The sequence below is a fragment of the Ptychodera flava genome, chromosome 15 (assembly GCF_041260155.1).
Source record: "Ptychodera flava strain L36383 chromosome 15, AS_Pfla_20210202, whole genome shotgun sequence".
NCBI classification, from domain to species: Eukaryota; Metazoa; Hemichordata; class Enteropneusta; family Ptychoderidae; genus Ptychodera; species Ptychodera flava.
Genome location: NC_091942.1, coordinates 24,455,566 through 24,474,587, shown reverse-complemented (window position 1 = coordinate 24,474,587; position 19,022 = coordinate 24,455,566). Strand labels below are relative to the sequence as shown.

The following is a 19,022-nucleotide window of genomic DNA, read 5'->3' as shown; positions in this document are numbered from 1 at the left end:
TAGAGAATAACCTTTTGTGACACATGTATTGATGAAGAAGGTGGATATCTTTGATTAACATTGTAAGTGAGTTATCTGTTGAATAAGTTGAGACTGTACATACTCAGAGAAAGCACACTGAAGAGACAAATGTTTGAAACTTAAGAAGTTCAAGGTCATCAAAAGCATTATAAGGAATCATGTAACTTTCATTGCACTGTTTACACAGATTGCATAATTGCTATAAATAGCACATGAGGAATCTTACAGCCCAGCTTTACCATAAAAACCCTATCACTTTGACCACTCTTTTAATTGACCACTCTATTTTTTTCCTCAAAAAGTAATTTTATTTTATCCTTACCAAGTCAACCATAATGGAAATTAGAACTTTCTCTATCTCTATCTCTATTGACTATTTTGAGCAATTTCTTTTAGATAACATACAGGGCACAATAAATGACGGTTCAGAATATGTCAAAGTTGGGATTCAGGAAAGTTGCCTTTACATGTTTTAATCCTCCAAGATGGTAAGCATTTCACTATGAACTGTCAAAAAAAGTTGAACTTCTGATAATTCTACACTAAAATTATTTTGGCTTTGATGATTTCCTAATTAATTCAATTATTTAAAATCATATTAATTATTTTTTTCTGGGTGAATTGATAGGGTTTATACAGTACAAGAATTACATACATTGTAAGTCAAATTTTGACCAAAAATGACAAAAAAATTCCTTAAAAATACACATTTGCATATTTCATCACAATTTGAACAAATCTAAGTTGGGTTACCCCTAGGGACCTGTATACCAAATAACAAAGCTGTCTGACCAGCGGTTATGAAGAAGAAGATTTTTTACCAAAAACACCTTTTTTGGCATTAATTTGCCTATTTTCAACAATATCAAAAAATTAAAAAAATAGTTTCTCAAAATCTATTTTTCATCTACACAACAAATATCAAATCAGTAAGTACTGCGGTTCTCAAGATATTTGAGTGGACGGACGCCTCACAAACGGACATACATACATACATACATACATACATACATACATACATACAGACTGACGACGGACGCCGGACGGATACCCATCCCAATAGCTTCTATAGACTATAGTCTATAGTAGCTAAAAAAACAAACAAAAATTGAAATATTTTAAATCCCTTAATGTACATATGCCATGGCATAAGGATGTTCTCAACAGACACATCATCATTTTAGGGCTAATGTGCAGCGTCTCGGAAGCTTCTAGCCTGCTGGTTGGCTGATACTCATTGTTCCTATTGAATTACAGGTATTTTCAAACAGCCAATCCGGTAAAGAATAGCCATGATTTCAGACTCCTTAACTTGCTGTAAATAATCATGATTAACCGACCAGTTATATCCTTCCAAGCTGCTGCACATTGCCAGGTGTCAATTTAGATGAAACTAAGCCAGAGAAAGTAGCATTTTCACACGTACCAAGAGCTTGCGCCGTAACTTGCAGTCTGGAAGGACTTGTACACTTTACCGCCCAGGAGACAAATTCCATACCTTACATGACCAGTGTCGCCCTCATGTCCCAGTGCTACAGAACAAAAGGCAAAGAGTCAATTGAAAAGACAGCAGAGAAAAGGCATACATTAGACTCTCCACAGACTGTGGACTCTATGCCTCAGACCTTGCAAGTGCCCTCAGCAGTTGAGCCGAGTGGAGCTATGCATTACCCTGGCTGGCTCTGTAAACCTCGACTTGCTAAAACTGTTTTTAAGGGCGCACCACTATATGGTTGCAGATAGAGCTGCATAGCAAACAACAGACTGTGAGGGAGTCCAGGCATGCATGTACATAGAGCAACATGGCATATTTATTGCATTTTACAGGAATGCACAAGAATCAAAGTATAGAACGGGTGGAAATATCATAAAACTTTTGGCAAGTTCAAGAATACATAGAAAGCAATAATAACAACTGAAAATCTAACCTGTAACAGATTTATCATGGCTACAAAGACACCCATTTGTTCAGCAAAACCTCACCTATATATACAGCGGGCTGTGCTCTTTAGTTGTGCTTTTGATGTAAACGGCATCTGCCCTCAATTTGAGCCCTCCCTTCATGTGACAAGTACTGTCATCCAAAAATGGTTTCATCCCATTGTCTTTGCTGTTGACATCATTACATTCGACTTACCAATGTATCATCAAATGGGGTGGAAATATTTACAGGATTTTGAATACTCTGGCACTTTGAAGAAGACAACAGCTCTTCCTTCTGCTGTCCTATGGCATGGAGCCAAGACTGGATCACCCACTATAGAACAGTATGACTTAGCTTCATAGTTTTTTGCCAAATTGATGAAAATTAAGTTTTGAATCATATCATAAGATTGCCGAAGACATATAAACTTACGGGATACACAGACATCATCAGAGCAGGACCATCTTCCTGTAGTGAGACAGGTGCTTTTGAAGAGATAACACAGATAGACTTAGTAATGTAACTTTTGAAAGAAGTTCAATGATGAAACCTTTGTCTTTCATCTTGTTGCAATCCAATTATTTATTATCTCATTTGAGCTAATGACATCTCTAAAACTATCTGAAACTGAAATTCAGAATATCTACCAACAGAAAGGATAATGTTTATATAAATATATCTCCTTTTACAGTACTGGCAGTGAAAAGGTTACCAGAAAAAATCAAATGGCACTTTTGAAAGACGGTTTGGTCTTTTAGTTCATTGAAAACTGAACAGACTTTGTGATAACTGTGAACTACAATCCCGTAAGAGTATAAGAAATACACATACAAGCAGCGAAACCAATAATTGATGAATTCACAGTTTCGGCAGGTTTAAATGTAAACCATGAAACATATATATACAATATTTCAAGTCGTTGATATTTAATGTAAATATTGATATCTTTCCTAAATAACAGATATTGCTGGTGAATGAGATGTGAACTTACCATGTTTTGCAGCCTTGAGTGGTGATCTCTTCTGGGTCATATTCTTTTCCAGAGTATGAACAAGTTTTACTGTCAATGTCTAATGGGAGAAAACAAAAATGTCATTCCATCAAGATATGTAGCAAAACAGGTAAAAAGGTAGCTCATCACGATAGCAGAATAATTTTTCATGTGTTTGCTGTGTTGTGCATATTTATGCATACAGACTGAGACACAAACACATGCATCTATCTATAGATCCACACATACGTTTACCAGTAATATACAGATGTATAAACAAGTCATTACCAATGAAATAGTCCCCATTTGGTTAATGAATTTGGAAACAATTGATAGAAATGATGGTCACATTGGATTGTATCACAAAACAAATCAATGGGCTTATGTATGAGTAATCCTTGTACCAAGTTTGAAAGAAATCACTCCAGGCATTTACTGAGAAATTTGCTTGAATGGATGCACAGACACGACCAAATCTGTAAGTCCCCTGGACAAATTTGAAATGTTTATATTTATCAACTTACTGGAACTTTTGCAGGGGCAGAGCATCCTGACTGTATAATCCTCACAGGTTGTAGTCTGTGTGTTGTCACACGTCAGGCCGACACGGCGGTCACACACGACATTTTCCCTGCTGTTGCCAGACACTTTGATTCCGCCAGTGGTCTCACACTCAATAGATACTGGCACAGAATGCTTACAGACAGCGTATCTACAGACGGAGGAATGTTTTTTGAGCAGATTAATTTTTTATGGTTTTGTTTACTTTTACCTGATACAAAAAAAAAGATGGTTGGTGGAAAATATCATAAGTGATGCAGGGCTACATGCACCTTCTCATCAGATAGCGACCTAGCAAATTACGTCAGTGTTTAAAAGTACGGTTGACTTTATCAGCACTACTGATAACAAATTTGACTTCTCCAACACTTACCCTGCCAAGTTCATCTAAACTGTCACTGTCAGGTCAAGTTGGCTAAAACCAGTTGAGGATAAAATGTCCCAATTAACAAAGGTTGGCTAAAACTTCGTGTGAGGTCCTTCATACAATTGATAGACTTGACCGTTTGAAAATCCTTGAAACATGTATGCTAGCCTGAGCATTTTCACCAGCTTGTCTTGCAAACACTACAAACTTAAATGGGGTGATTTGGCAGCTTTTACCATGAGTGATCTTTTGGGTATCTTTATTCACGCTGATTTTTGCTAGAAAATAGGTTCCACAAAGAGTTCTGAAATTCCAAACCAAGCTGTACTGTTCTTCCCTGTGGATGAAAAACTACTGATTCTGCAAGAAGGTGAACTCTGCTCTCACACGTGCAAAGTGGTAATCCAAGGGCCAAAAAGATGCAACTTACTCTTTGCGGAGTGCAGCGAGAAGTTCATAGTCTCCTATGCCTTGCTGTGGGCTGTCTAAATTCATCCATTCTGTCCAACACAGACCTTTCTCAATAGCTGAAATCACAGACAAAGTGCACAGGTGTTTCATTATACACAACGAGTGAGGAACTATGGTGCAAATTATTTCAGTCACTTGTTTATATTTAGTAATTGACCACCCCATACATAATTTTGAAAAGACAGCCATGTACGATATTGAATATGGTAGTTTCTATGGATTTTAGTTCCAATCAGATTATTATCTGTTAATTAGTTGACACTTTTACATAAAGTAAAATCTTTTCTTGTGGACCCGCCAAGATTTATCAACATAATCAGTGAAGAATGAAATACATTCTTTTTGACTACTTTACCACTGTAATAAAATACCAAGTTAAGTGCAAATACAAAAATTGTTCAAATATCAACAAAAATGAACATTATCTACAATTTGTCAAGCAAGACCCAGTTGATAAAATCCAGAATGAGTGAAATTCATGAAAAAATTAAAGAAGAAAAGAAAAAATCTGATATCAAAACAAAACAATAAATGTCTCCCTTTTTTTACTTCTTTCTATTTGATATAACTGATATATACTTACTGTCACACGTGTTACCAGTGTAGCCTGGCTGGCATTCACACACGTTCGGCTTGATGCAAATTCCACCATTTTCACACGGTGTAGTGCACACAGCTGCCGAAGAAAGTCGACAAGTGAAAAACAAGCAGACGATACCAACTCCGAACAAATTTTGTTCCTCTTAGTGGAAAAGCGGGCTCACAAATTTCTGTAGGTATATTTGCCTGTCAAAGCATACGCAAAAGTTCGAAATTTGCAACGAAATTTGTTGAAAAGGGCGGGTACAGGTATACGTCATGCAAAATAAAAACAACGTGAGCCTGTTGTTTCCAATAGTAACAAACAGCGTGAGCAGCAAGCAATTTTTGCGTGACCGGAAAGAATACAAGAGAAGTCGGCCAGTTACGAACTCGGCCAGTTGGAGAAGTCGGCCAGTTACGAACTCGGCCAGTTGAAGAAGTCGGCCAGTGGGCGAACTCGGCCAGTACAGTATGCACCCAATTAGAATATATGCTCCATAATAGTGTTTCTTTGTTTGAAGTCTGACTAAAGTTATATGCGAAAGCAATCTAAATGTCATTCATAAGATGGGCGCAAACTTCACAGATCACAGTTCAACGCACGTATGATATACACACATTGGGCAAAATTAAAGATGGCGGTGTATCGCGATCGTGGTAGCGAGTTTTGCAGCCTTCGTCATAGCAAGCCATGAATTTTACTGAAGAAATGGCATAATGTTTGCCTGAACTTTAATACGGTACGCGTCCGATCTGCAGAAATACTGAGGCAGACCGTACATGTTTTGCAGGGTGGACGTGGGAGCTCTTCGACTTCGAGTTGTTTTCTGAATATTAAACCGACAAAATAACAAAACTATGGTTGTAAAAAGTTAAAATTGTTTGGCATATTCAACTGAGAAGAGAATACGTATGCAATCATATTGCTTTTGTTGGCGAGTGGCCGACTTCTCCTGGCCGACTTCTCCCACTGGCCGAGTTTGGTCGGTACCGGCGCTGGCCGAGTTTGCAACTGGCCGACTTCTCCGGTTACCACCGGAAACTGGCAAAGAACGTGTCACGGCCCGTGTAAAATGAATGGGTCAGCGGTATACTCTAGCTCTACGACTGATCCGCATGTGTGATACACCTAAGAAGATTGTTAGGATGATTCGTGTAGGTGCATCACGAGTGCATCCGGCTCGGCCTCGGAGTTAGTTAGAGAGTCGTCGACGCACTTGTGCCGTGAGCTATACATGATGCAGCCTTCGAGTAAGACTAAAGGTCAACCATGATATCCTACTACCTCCATGGTTCCACGAAGGAAACTAACCACAACTACAAGCGTGAATATATACTCTGACGATTAAAATCAATGTTACAAACAACTATTCATATAGATTACCTGAGTAGAAATAAGAATTTCTCTACTGCCACTCAAAGGATCCAAAAGCGAGACAGTCTACCAGTTTCGTATTTTGCGCGTCATATGGAGCGGAAGTATATAAACCCTCTATGTTTGTGGACGATGCTGAAGTTATTTTCGTATTCGGTTTCGTATTCGTTTTCGTATTCGTATTCGTATTCGTATTGGAGTCACTGACAAATTTTTTATTTTTAGTCCAAATTCGTACGTATTATATAAAAGTTCTGTCTTTACAGAAGTTAAGTGCTTTTTATATGACAATATATCAATACTTCAATATTTGAGAATGTAGCTACGTTGAAAAAGATCCAATCTCTTTAGGCCCTAGATTGAAAGATATCGTTGCTATCATTAGAGGAGAGATTTTAAAAACAAACGGCCAGTACACAGGCACTCCTTAGCTGGGTAGTCTGTTAAATAGATCGATTTTCGGCTCGATCTATCGATCCCGTAGTCGATATGCACGCCATTGTAACCAAAATACTCACTAGGTTACAGTGGCGGGCATACTGACCACGGGATCGATAGATCGAGCCGAAAATCGATCGATCTATTTAGCAGACTACCAAGCTAAGGAGCGCCTGTGGGCCAGTAGTAGTCTTTGGAGGAAAGATTTTTAAACAAACATCATTTCGTATTCGTATTCGTATTCGTTTTCGTATTAACTTCTATCACAACAACCAACTTCAACATTCTGTGACATCATTAGTATCGATAATGGAAATTAGCTGACCCGCCCAATTTGACGAGTTGTAAACTTAAAAGGTAATTTTCTTGTTTTAAACTGATATCTCTGAGAAAGTGATCGTCATAACGATAGTGAATGCAGGGCTCAACTTTATCGCATGCCCCTAAGTCGAAATTTTAGGGGCAAACCTTGGACCTTGAAAATATTAGAGGCTTTTGTATTGTCACGAAAATATGACATGCTATATTTAGACTGCTGTCGCAAAGAAAATATCATCTCATATGATGTGGGAAGCGTCATAAAAGAAACGAGATGAATAAAATGGTATCATAGGCCTATGTCCCGATCGGTACATTTGTTTCCCTAATAAAGATTAAATTAATGTGTGAGCTGTTGTCAGAGTCTTTATTTGAGTACGGCCCATCTCTTTTTCTTTCCTTGCGTTTGCGTCAACTGTCATTGCCAGAACATGTTGATCAACTTGCGTTATGATAAGATACACCAGAATGCATGGAAATTAATTTGTATCGCGAAATATCGAGAAATACCTGTATTCTATGATAAATAGACTTCAGCTAGTCTAGTAGCTGTCGCAACTGGCTCGATCGGTTTCCGTCATTTGTTACTGTGCGATCCAGTTTTAGTGTTACGCAGTTTGCCCTGCTCTACAACTCCGTTCTGCAGGTCACTCCAAAACTTTCAGCAGTACTATTTTGGGGGACCAATTAAGCCGCTAGCCGTAGCTAGATAGCTATTTTTTCAACAAAAAACTCTGAATAGAAATGCAGCAACTATCAAATTTCGATAGATATTTTATAGGCAAGAGAACAAAACTCAAACTTATATGCGCATAAATCCCAGTGTTTGTCGATCGCCGGAGTCGAACGCAAAGATACGTCTGTTCTATTTTTGTACATCCATGGTCTGTTCTACATAATTGCAGTCGCTACCCGGCAGATTTGCCATGATATTTCAACAAAGTTGCTTGCTATTTAGATCTAGCTGACAACGAAAACCTTTATAAAACAGGCTAATCCAGTCCAAGCTTGATGAAATCGATGCTTTGATCTGCTTTCCAAAGGACGATTTCCGGAAATGGTCTAGCCGGTCACATGCCACTAACGCAAATATTCATTACGCACGTGAACGCATGAAACATGTTGCAGTTAATGGTTGCTTGTTTTCCCTTGTCAGCTATATTTTGATGACATTTTATGCTGGGATTATGATTGGTTCAATTGAAATGATGTGACAGCACTAAAACTGCTTCTGATACTTGATTGGATTGTAGTAAAATTTATCATTAAATTCATGGGATATTTTGACAGATCATTCAAGATAACATCAGCAGACACATTGGCAGCGCTGTGCAGTGGAGAGAACGCGCTCAAACCTTTGAGTAACTCCGCTCAACGGCTATGCTTATTCAATGCGTATTTTGGGGTCGCGGCCTTTCGGGACAACTTGAATGCTCCGTGAACACTGAGCGAATACATGTTGCATTTGATCACGTATACGGTATGGAGAAATGTCTTGAAAAAAATTCAGTCGCAATCTCATAAAATTTGGTCGCCTATGCGACTGAAAATGGTCGCTACTTTGAGCCCTGATTGAATATAATACATGAATTATCGGTCGGTCCGGTTTTATGGTATTATTGCTCACATCTTTACTCTGAAAGATAAACTACCTATTGTGATTGATTTCTGTTACTTTCTCCCCTGTAGCAGCACGTACAACTTTGTCGTATCTTGCAATTTTGTAATTTTTGCCTTACCGCACTCCCTGATATGAGTGTGTTGTTGAGCGATAGAGTTTTATAAAGTATTGTATTGTTATTATAATTTATTCCAGGTCTACGTAGAGCCATATCAAAATCAAGTAAAATACTTGAAAAACAAATTGTAATTAATGGATATGATTATTCTAAAGTGAGTCCAAAAGGATGACCGGATATAACAATTTTCACATTTTTTTATTTAGATGGTTGTCCTGGACAAGTCCCCCGTTCATCATAGCTTTCAACAGTCACCTGTTTTGCAGCACCTCACAAAAATCTGCCCTCCCCGCAAAATAATGGTACAGTCCGGGGCAGCTCCTTTGCATCCGCTCTCACGAGTCCCATTACTTGGCACTGACCACCTGATTTCGGAGGATTTCGGGGTGCATCCAGCTGCCCGGTCAAGAGACATTGGCAAGCGAAGATGCTGCCTTACCAGATGCCAACCGATTTTAACTATTTTTTTTCAAATAAAATGAGATGAACATAATTCTTTAAATCTACAAATGCAAATTTATGTAAATTTAACCAAATTTGGCAGATGAAATTACGAATCAAATTATCACAATATTTAAACCTCAGTAAATATCGTATATTGCACGTTTCATACCTGAAACCTGGACTAAAATAACATTTTCTGTCAGTGATCTCAATACGAATACGAATACGAATACGAAAACGAATACGAAAACGAATACGAAAACAACTTCAGCATCGTTAACGATGCTGAAGTTATTTTCGTATTCGTTTTCGTATTCGTTTTCGTATTCGTATTCGTATTCGTATTGGAGTCACTGACAGAAATTGTTATTTCTAGTCCAGGTTTCAGGTATGAAACGTGCAATATACGATATTTACTGAGGTTAAAATATTGTGATAATTTGATTCGTAATTTCATCTGCCAAATTTGGTTAAATTTACATAAATTTGCATTTGTAGATTTTAATGAATTTGTTCACTTCATTTTATTTGAAAAAAAAATACTTAAAATCGGTTGGAATCTGGTAAGGCAGCATCTTCACTTGCCAATGTCTCTTGACCGGGCAGCTGGATGCACCCCGAAATCAGGTGGTCAGTGCCAAGTAATGGGACTCGTGAGAGCGGATGCAAAGGAGCTGCCCTGGACTGTACCATTGTTTTGCGGGGAGGGCAGATTTTTGTGAGGCGCTGCAAAACGGGTGACTGTTGAAAGCTTTGATGAACGGGGGACTTGTCCAGGACCACAGGCGTATGGAACGTTTCCTAGATCGTCGTCGGATGGGAAGTGACGGACACTGCACTGTGAGGCCGAAGGCCGAACCTCGGTACTGTAATAGTTATACAGTACCGAGGTTCGGCCTTCGGCCTCACAGTGCAGTGTCCGTCACTTCCCATCCGACGACGATCTAGGAAACGTTCCGTACGCCTGTGTCCAGGACAACCATCTGAATAAAAAAATGTGAAAATTGTTATATCCGGTAATCCTTTTGGACTCACTTTAGAATGATCATATCCATTTACAATTTGTATTTCAAGTATTTTACTTGATTTTGATATGGCTCTACGTAGACCTGAAATAAATTATAATAACAATACAATACTTTACAAAACTCAGGGAGTGCGGTAAGGCAAAAATTACAAAATTGCAAGTTACGACAAAGTTGTACGTGCTGCTACAGAGGAGAAAGTAACAGAAATAAATGACAATAGGTAGTTTATCTTCAGAGTAAAGATGTGAGCAATAATAACATAAAACCGGACCGACCGATAATTCATGTATTACATTCAAGCAAGGCTCAAAGTAGCGACCATTTTCAGTCGCATAGGCGACCAAATTTTATGAGATTGCGACTGAATTTTTTTCAAGACATTTCTCCATACCGTATACGTGATCAAATACAACATAGGCCTATATTCGCTCAGTGTTCACGGAGCATTGTCCCGAAAGGCCGCGACCCCAAAATACGCATTGAATAAGCATAGCCGTTGAGCGGAGTTACTCAAAGGTTTGAGCGCGTTCTCTCCACTGCACAGCGCTGCCAATGTGTCTGCTGATGTTATCTTGAATGATCTGTCAAAATATCGCATGAATTTAATGATAAATTTTACTACAATCCAATCAAGTATCAGAAGCAGTTTTAGTGCTGTCACATCATTTCAATTGAACCAATCATAATCCCAGCATAAAATGTCATCAAAATATAGCTGACAAGGGAAAACAAGCAACCAGTAACTGCAACATGTTTCATGCGTTCACGTGCGTAATGAACATTTGCGTTTATAGGGACGATTCAGAATTTACTTCCGGGGGGGGGGTGGAGGATTTTCAGGGGGGGCCACCCATTTTTCCCAAGAAAATTTAGGGGGGGCCAGACAAAAATACCACAATCTTTTAGGGGGGGCAAGGAAAAAAAACATCAATTCAATATTTGCCCAGAATTTATGATCTCTACAAAAGAGCACCGTAGACGCTACCTGGGTGACAGATGAACTCAACATGTTTAGTTAAACTCCTTTAGCTGCCAAATTCGGTAATATTCACAGTGGTTTGTTTTATGCATCTACTGCAGTATCTTGTTCTCCTCCCTGAAGCGTTATGAATGTCCAGTATTTAGCGTGTCAATACAAACCATACAGTGAACAGTCAGGGTTGTTTTTGTTGAAAAGAGATGTCAGATCAAGTCCAGACTAGAATTCATTTATCAACAATAACAATGGTCATTTATGTTCACACTGGTATGTTGCTAAATACAGCATTGGGTGTTCTATGTAGTGATAGAATAACAAACAAATGCTGATACACAGAGATGAACATTGAACAAATGCTAAAAATTACAGCAAATGTCTTTTTAAGGTTGGGTTTACCTTGTAGCTTGTAAAGCAGTTGAAAGTTGCATGATAAAGAAGTGTTAATTTATGCAAATTTATGCTTCTTTTGCCTCCCAATTTCAAAATTTCCAACGAATTTAATTCCACTCCGGCTGGGTCAAATTTTCTGAAATTTCACATTATGTTTTTTAAATGCTATATAACACAACAACTATCAATTGGTTTTGTTTGGCAATAAAGCTCTTACATTTTTAATAAGAGGCATTTTGAATGAGAGGCATTTTAATTTTGCTGATCATGATTTTAATCAATTATTAGAGTGTTAGTCTTTAAACCCCTACAATTTTAAAATGAAGATGGATAATGCCAAGTAAAATAGTTGTTTTTTTACTACATGAATACTATCCTTTCAAGTGAAATATTACATTTCAGAAAATACTGTCTAGTTTTCGACTTAATTAATTTTTATCATTAATACAAAAATTGAGGTTTTTTACCCCAAATATACACCCACTTCATCCTTTGAGTAAACTACTGCTACTGCTACTCTTCTTTTCTGCTCCTTTTTTCTATGTTTCATTCTCATCAATTTTACCCTTTCTAAATTTTTTAAATGTTCTACATAACTTTTTACAGTGCTTACATCTACTATGAATTTTTTGAAAATAAATTTATGGCCGTCTCATCTTCAAGGTGCTTTTCAACGAATAGGTTTTAATGTTGAAAATAAAAATATTATGTATTACTGTCAAAAATATGGTGAAAAATTTACAAAAGGGTTGATTTTCCAATAATCCTGTATGTGCATCCAGAAGATCATGTGGCACTGCACCAATGCTATGTGTCGGATTGTTGAAATATTGTGTACACAAGAAATTTGCTGTAGTCCAAGAAGTGATCTCAGTGTGTATGAGGCTAGGAGAAATGTGGATAGGCTACACATTGTGTATTGATGCTAATACTTTTGTGTCCCATTCATTCTGATATGTATAATCAAAGATTTCACAGTGGCGGCTGGCAGAAAAGGCAAAAAAACAAATTAACATGTATTGTTTCGTGTCATCTGAAAACATGCGCATCATGACTATTCTAAAATTAAAGTTTGTTAAAAAAAATTTGAAATATGAATGCTCTGTCAATTTTGAAAAATACTGCTGACAAAATGTGAATTTTGACTTACACAGGGTTATCTGCATTTTAATATGAACATTGGATTGTGAATGGAATGAGCAGAATAACATGTGAATCATGTTTTGGATAAGGTGTTTTGTTCAAGAAATGTTCTAAAATATTCCTCAGCATTGTTGCTTTCAGTGGCAGCAACTTGGTTTTATGACAACCAAATTAGAAAAAAAGAGAAAATTAAAAACAGTTGGCTTTCACCAATTTTAATTCCTAATGTTTAAAACTTTCACCGTGAGTCTGCAAATATTCAGCATCATCAAATGAAAATGTATGCTGAACGTGTGCATGTACATGTACATCTCACTTTCCAGAAATATCTGGATATCTGCAAATGAGATGTACCATTAAACTTCAAGATATATATCACTTTGCCAATTATCTGCTCCTCTGATTTTCTGTTCACCATTTCTAACTGACATCTTGCTTGTCTTTGTGTGCATCATATGTATCAGTGAGACATAACGAAAAAAGTATTCATATTTAGTAATTAACTTTTCTTCAGAAATTTACAACCAGATATGTTTATTGCTACCCTTTCCAAAAGTGTGCCACTTGCAGTCCCTGCAAATCATTCTTTTTATAGTCACATAACCCTGAAATGATTTGTTATATCATCGATTAATGTCCACTAGGCCCTACAGTTCCTGCAACTTGTTAGACTAGATATGTCTATAATGTACCGTATAAGCATGCATGTATATGTTAGGGGGGGGCCATGGAAAAAAAAACAGGAAAGATGGGGGGGGGGCCATAGATTTTTCTATAATTTACTAGGGGGGGCCATGGAAAAAAATCACCGAGAAAATAGAAAATCCTCCACCCCTCCCCTGGAAGTAAATTCTGAATCGTCCCATAGTGGCATGTGACCGGCTAGACCATTTCCGGAAATCGTCCTTTGGAAAGCAGATCAAAGCATCGATTTCATCAAGCTTGGACTGGATTATCCTCTTTCATAAAGGTTTTTGTTTTCAGCTAGATCTAAATAGCAAGCAACTTTGTTGAAATATCATGGCAAATCTGCCGGGTAGCGACTGCAATTATGTAGAACCATGGAGGTAGTAGAGAAACAGACCATGGATGGGACTGTGGCGATGACCTCAATGACCCGAGCGAGTTCGATACACGCCACAAGTACCGCTGCGATATCACAGCTAGGATTAAATGCGCATATACGTTTGAGTTTTGTTCTCTTGCCTACAAAATATCTATCGAAAGATGATAGTTGCTGCATTTCTCTTCAGAGTTTTTGTTGAAAAAAGTAGCTATCTACGGCTAGCGGCTTAATTGGTCCCCCAAAATAGTATTGCTGAAAGTTTTTGGAGTGACCTGCAGAACGGAGTTGTAGAGCGGGGCAAACTGCGTAACACTAAAACTGGATCGCACAGTAACAAATGACGGAAACCGATCGAGCCAGTTGCGACAGCTACTAGACTAGCTGAAGTCTATTTATCATAGAATACAGGTATTTCTCGATATTTCGCGATACAAATTAATTTCCATGCATTCTGGTGTATCTTATCATAACGCAAGTTGATCAACATGTTCTGGCAATGACAGTTGACGCAAACGCAAGGAAAGAAAAAGAGATGGGCCGTACTGAAATAAAGACTCTGACAACAGCTCACACATTAATTTAATCTTTATTAGGGAAACAAATGTACCGATCGGGACATAGGCCTATGATACCATTTATTCATCTCGTTTCTTTTATGACGCTTTCCCACATCATATGAGATGATATTTTCTTTGCGACAGCAGTCTAAATATAGCATGTCATCGACTTAGGGGCATGCGATAACGTTGAGCCCTGCATTCACTGTCGTTGTGACGATCACTTTCTCAGAGATATCAGTTTAAAACAAGAAAATTACCTTTTAAGTTTACAACTCATCAAATTGGGCGGGTCAGCTAAATTTCCATTATCGATACTAATGATGTCAACAGAATGTTTAAGTTGGTTTTGTGTGATAGAAGTTAATACGAATACGAAAATGATGTTTGTTTAAAAAATATTTCCTCAAAGACTACTACTGGCCCACAGGCGCTTATAGCTTGGTAGTCTGCTAAATAGATCGATTTTCGGCTCGATCTATCGATCCCGTGGTCAGTATGCCCGCCACTGTAACCTAGTGAGTATTTTGGTTACAATGGCGCGCATATCGACTACGGGATCGATAGATCGAACCGAAAATCGATCTATTCAACAGACTACCCAGCTAAGGAGTGCTGTGTACTGGCCGTTTGTTTTTAAAATCTCTCCTCTAATTATAGCAACGATATCTTTCAATCTAGGGCCTAAAAAGATTGGATCTTTTTCAACTTACATTCTCAAATATTGAAGTATTGATATATTGTCATATAAAAAGCACTTTAACTTCTGTAAAGACAGAACTTTTATATAATACGTACGAAATTTGGACTAAAAATAAAAATTTTGTCAGTGACTCCAATACGAATACGAATACGAATACGAAAACGAATACGAAAACGAATACGAAAATAACTTCAGCATCGTCATCGTTATGTATGGTAAAGTTTTGATATAAAAGCCCCTTAGGAGCTCAGAAATACGCGAAACTTACGTGTCGGACAGCCGCGAGCTACTGCTCCAGTCCATCCCGAACAACATTTCTGAGACGTGCTGAAAATTAGACAAAACTTGGGGATTAAAACGCATACAAATATTTGGTCATTTGGTCACACTGTTAGTATTTGCGTTGAATGGGTCTGGCGGTATAATGCCTGTGAAATATTTTCCCCCAAAATTTATAAAACGCGAAACCTAGAGGTCATTCTCGTGTATTTCCTGCCTGAAAGTATACACAATGTAATAAGTTGACCAGTGCAAGGGGAAGACGAAAATCCATATGTAGTCTAAATTTGACTCGTAAATCAGGCGGTAAAAATTATATTAACTGTATGATGGAGAGAATAGAGTCGTGTCCTTGTGATCCACGTGCGCAGGTTACCATCTTCATAACCAAAGTCCTATGACCTGCACATGCAGACTCCGAACGACTGTATCAGTATTGAGAATTGCAAATAGTCGATACTCACTATCCCCAGGATGTCGTGTATGTACAAACTCTTTCTGACCTGGAAAGAAAACAAAAAGAAAACAAAAGCTTGTTTTAAAATTAAAACTGGCGATGAAGAAGATTCTTTATCCATTTTTAATCGTAATCTATGTAAATCCGTGAAATCAAGAAGAAAAGTGCATTTTTTGTGCAAAATCTTGCTCTTAAAGTATTATGTAAAATTATACATTATATTATTATACATTATTATATAATTAATTATATAATACGCCAAACTTTCACTTGTGAAAAATGCATTCATGAGGTAAAGGCGGCTTTGAAGTAAACTGTTGTTTTACTGTGCGTTTCCTTCAATTTCTTCGCAGATATTTGTCAGCAAGGGGTTCATGGAAGTATAGGCCTTAGGGAGAAAATTAACTAAATAAAAATGTATGCGGCAAATATCTCGAATTAGCTGCCATCAAAAAGTGACACAGATTGAAATCAGGACTGTTTCTTTCCCACAATATTTTGGGTCGTCATCAGATTTGGAAGGAATTTTGAAGAATAATCATTGAGACTCAGAGTGTGAAGGCAAGATGAACCATGCAACTATCAGAAGTCGACTAGGAATTTGATAAGCGTTTATATCAATTCAATACAAAGAAAATTACAGTGTTTGGACACAATTGCAATCAGAACTTTCAACGGGTAAATTTCACCATTAAAACTGCCATGCCTAGGCAACTTTTCAATTCGGACTTTGACGCTTTACGAAAAAGTCGTCTTAGACAGCAGGCCTTGGATATAAGCTTAGATATAGCTTCTATCACCTTTTGTGATGCGGGGCGAGGGGAGGGTATAGCAACGATAAAATCAGACCTGACCTAATTTCCTTGCGAGAACACGAAACGTGACAAATGGCTTTCGTTGAAAATTGACAGGCGTCAATAGGTGGTGTGATGTTGTTTATAACAACTTTGTGTTCCGTCAAATGTTTTTTTTTCAAGCTTGGGCAATATTTCATGTTGACTGAGAGTGATAACACTGTTTGTCAAGTAATCCGCCTCGTGTTGACGCTTGTTATGGGGAGTCTTTGATAAAGAATTTGATTTGGGTCAATAATAATGTAATTTTAAGGTAGAACATGCCTCGGGGACAGATACGCAGATCAAACTTTTACAATTCTTTTCTGATATACCACTTGTGGGGGTTCATTTTAAAGCTCTTGGTGTAAGAAAATCTTTCACAGGTTTAGTTCTTCAAAATACGAAAATTTTTATTTTTCTCCATAGAGTTAACACAGAGATGGCGGCCATTTTGAATTAAGTATCGGTTAATCTTAGGTTATTTGTTTCTCTAGAACCAAAATTTGTGCGGTGACCCCCGATTTTTATTCTTGGTTTTGAAAGGGAATGGTTGAAAGATTCCTTAAGGAAAGTTTGAGCAAAAGTTTAAGTGTTTCACTTTCAAGGCGCATATTACCTTAATAGATGAGTGAAAAGCTCATTCACGTGATCGCGATACCAGATCCCGAATCTCAGCGCGGCCTACTTTGACTTGCAGACCTAAGAAAGTGTATTTCGAACATGCCTGAAGCATGTGCACTTTTGTTGCCCTTTTGTTCATGATTAAAACGTTTTCTTCTTCCGATGGAGGAGTCTTATAACAAATAAATAGTTCCGACCACGAACACTATCACTGACAACTCAGCACTGAGAGCGGAGACGCTAAATCACTTGTAAATAGTGTCTATTGAACGATAGTTTCGGCCATGGATACTTTCCTTGCAATATCTCTCGTTTGTTATAGTAAGAGATTTTGTTATTTGCGGGGTAGTCCTCCACTCACATGTATTATATACACTTAAAGTTGACGCAAGAGAACAAAAGAGCATCGCGATCTTGTTGTTGACAAAAAGTCGCGGCCATCATGCATTGGTCGGCAAAGTGAGTTCAAGTTATATTTCTGAAAGTCGTCTTCATGTAAGGGATGGACCATTAGACCTTGGAGGGGGGGGGTGGCACAATGAAATTGTGAAAATTTTTTTTTACTATTGTAAATTTCTGAAATTTTTTTTTTCCAATTGAGATTAGCTGTGCAATTTTTTTTTTCAGAGTAAATTTTCAGATTTATAATTTTTTTTAGTTCGTCGCTGTCTGAAGATAAAGAGGGCAAAGATGTGGTGCCAAGCGGCCACGGTCACGGGGGGGGGGGAGGTCAGGAGAGGGGTGTCCCCCTGCTGCTGTTGGAGCTTTTGAAAAATAGAGATTAAAATGGTGTTATTTGGTGGCACTTGGGGAGTATTTTTGCGGGGGAGGTCAGGAGGGGGTGTCCCCCTCCTGCCGTTGGAGCTTTTGAAAAATAGAGATTAAAATGGTGTTATTTGGTGGCACCTGGGGAGTATTTTTGCAGGGGGAGGTCAGGAGGGGGTGTCCCCCTCCTGCCGTTGGAGCTTTTGAAAAATAGAGATAAAAATTGTGTTATTTGGTGGCACTTGGGGAGTATTTTTGCGGGGGGAGGTCAGGAGAGGGTGTCCCCCTCCTGCCGTTAGAGCTTTTGAAAAATAGAGATTAAAATGGTGTTATTTGGTGGCACTTGGGGAGTATTTTTGCGGGGGGTGGGTTGGGTTGGGGGGGTTGGGTGGGATGGTCAGGAGGGATGTCCCCTCTGCTGTTGGAGCTTTTGAAAAATAGAGATTAAAATGGTGTATTTGGTGGCACTTGGGAGTATTTTTGCGGGGGGAGGTCAGGAGGGGGTGTCCCCCTCCTGCTGTTGGAGCTTTGAAAAATAGAGATAAAAATGGTGTTATTTGGTGGCACTTTGGGAGCATTTTTTTCGGATTACACATCTTCCTCTGAAACTGGTCTTCTTGCTCCTCAGTAGCTTCCTATAGTTTTGAAAATTGACTATTTGGTTTCCTGGCTTCCCTTTCTACTGTGTGGTGAAATGCCTACATTCACCCCACCAACATCATGCATATCTCATGATTTACAATTGATTTTGACAAGCTGAGAAGCTAAAATAAGCTAAATAATATAGTTAAATTTGCATATTTGTGTTTTTAGAGCAATTGTTGCCCTTTTTTGATCAAAACATCTATTTCTCTGTAGCAGCATGTCCAAATTGATTGGATGTGTATAGATGTGTTGAAATTTCAATATTTGTCTTTTTAGGGCAATTTATGCTATTCATGGTCAAAAAATCTGTATTCTCTGAAAG

At 38.1% G+C, this 19,022-nt stretch overlaps 1 protein-coding gene across 1 annotated transcript in view; it reads right to left on the bottom strand.

The window, feature by feature from the left end:
• Positions 1-19,022, bottom strand: part of LOC139151619 (mucin-2-like) — a 69,309-nt gene that overhangs the window by 45,864 nt on the left and 4,423 nt on the right. Inside the window, exons 2-9 of the mRNA XM_070724537.1 lie at positions 15,841-15,879; positions 15,366-15,424; positions 4,919-5,011; positions 4,295-4,391; positions 3,461-3,648; positions 2,937-3,015; positions 2,378-2,430; positions 1,448-1,553 (exon numbers count right to left, since the gene is read on the bottom strand). Of these exons, the coding sequence (XP_070580638.1) occupies positions 1,448-1,553; positions 2,378-2,430; positions 2,937-3,015; positions 3,461-3,648; positions 4,295-4,391; positions 4,919-5,011; positions 15,366-15,424; positions 15,841-15,879 (714 nt within the window). The remainder of the gene's footprint in view (positions 1-1,447; positions 1,554-2,377; positions 2,431-2,936; positions 3,016-3,460; positions 3,649-4,294; positions 4,392-4,918; positions 5,012-15,365; positions 15,425-15,840; positions 15,880-19,022) is intronic.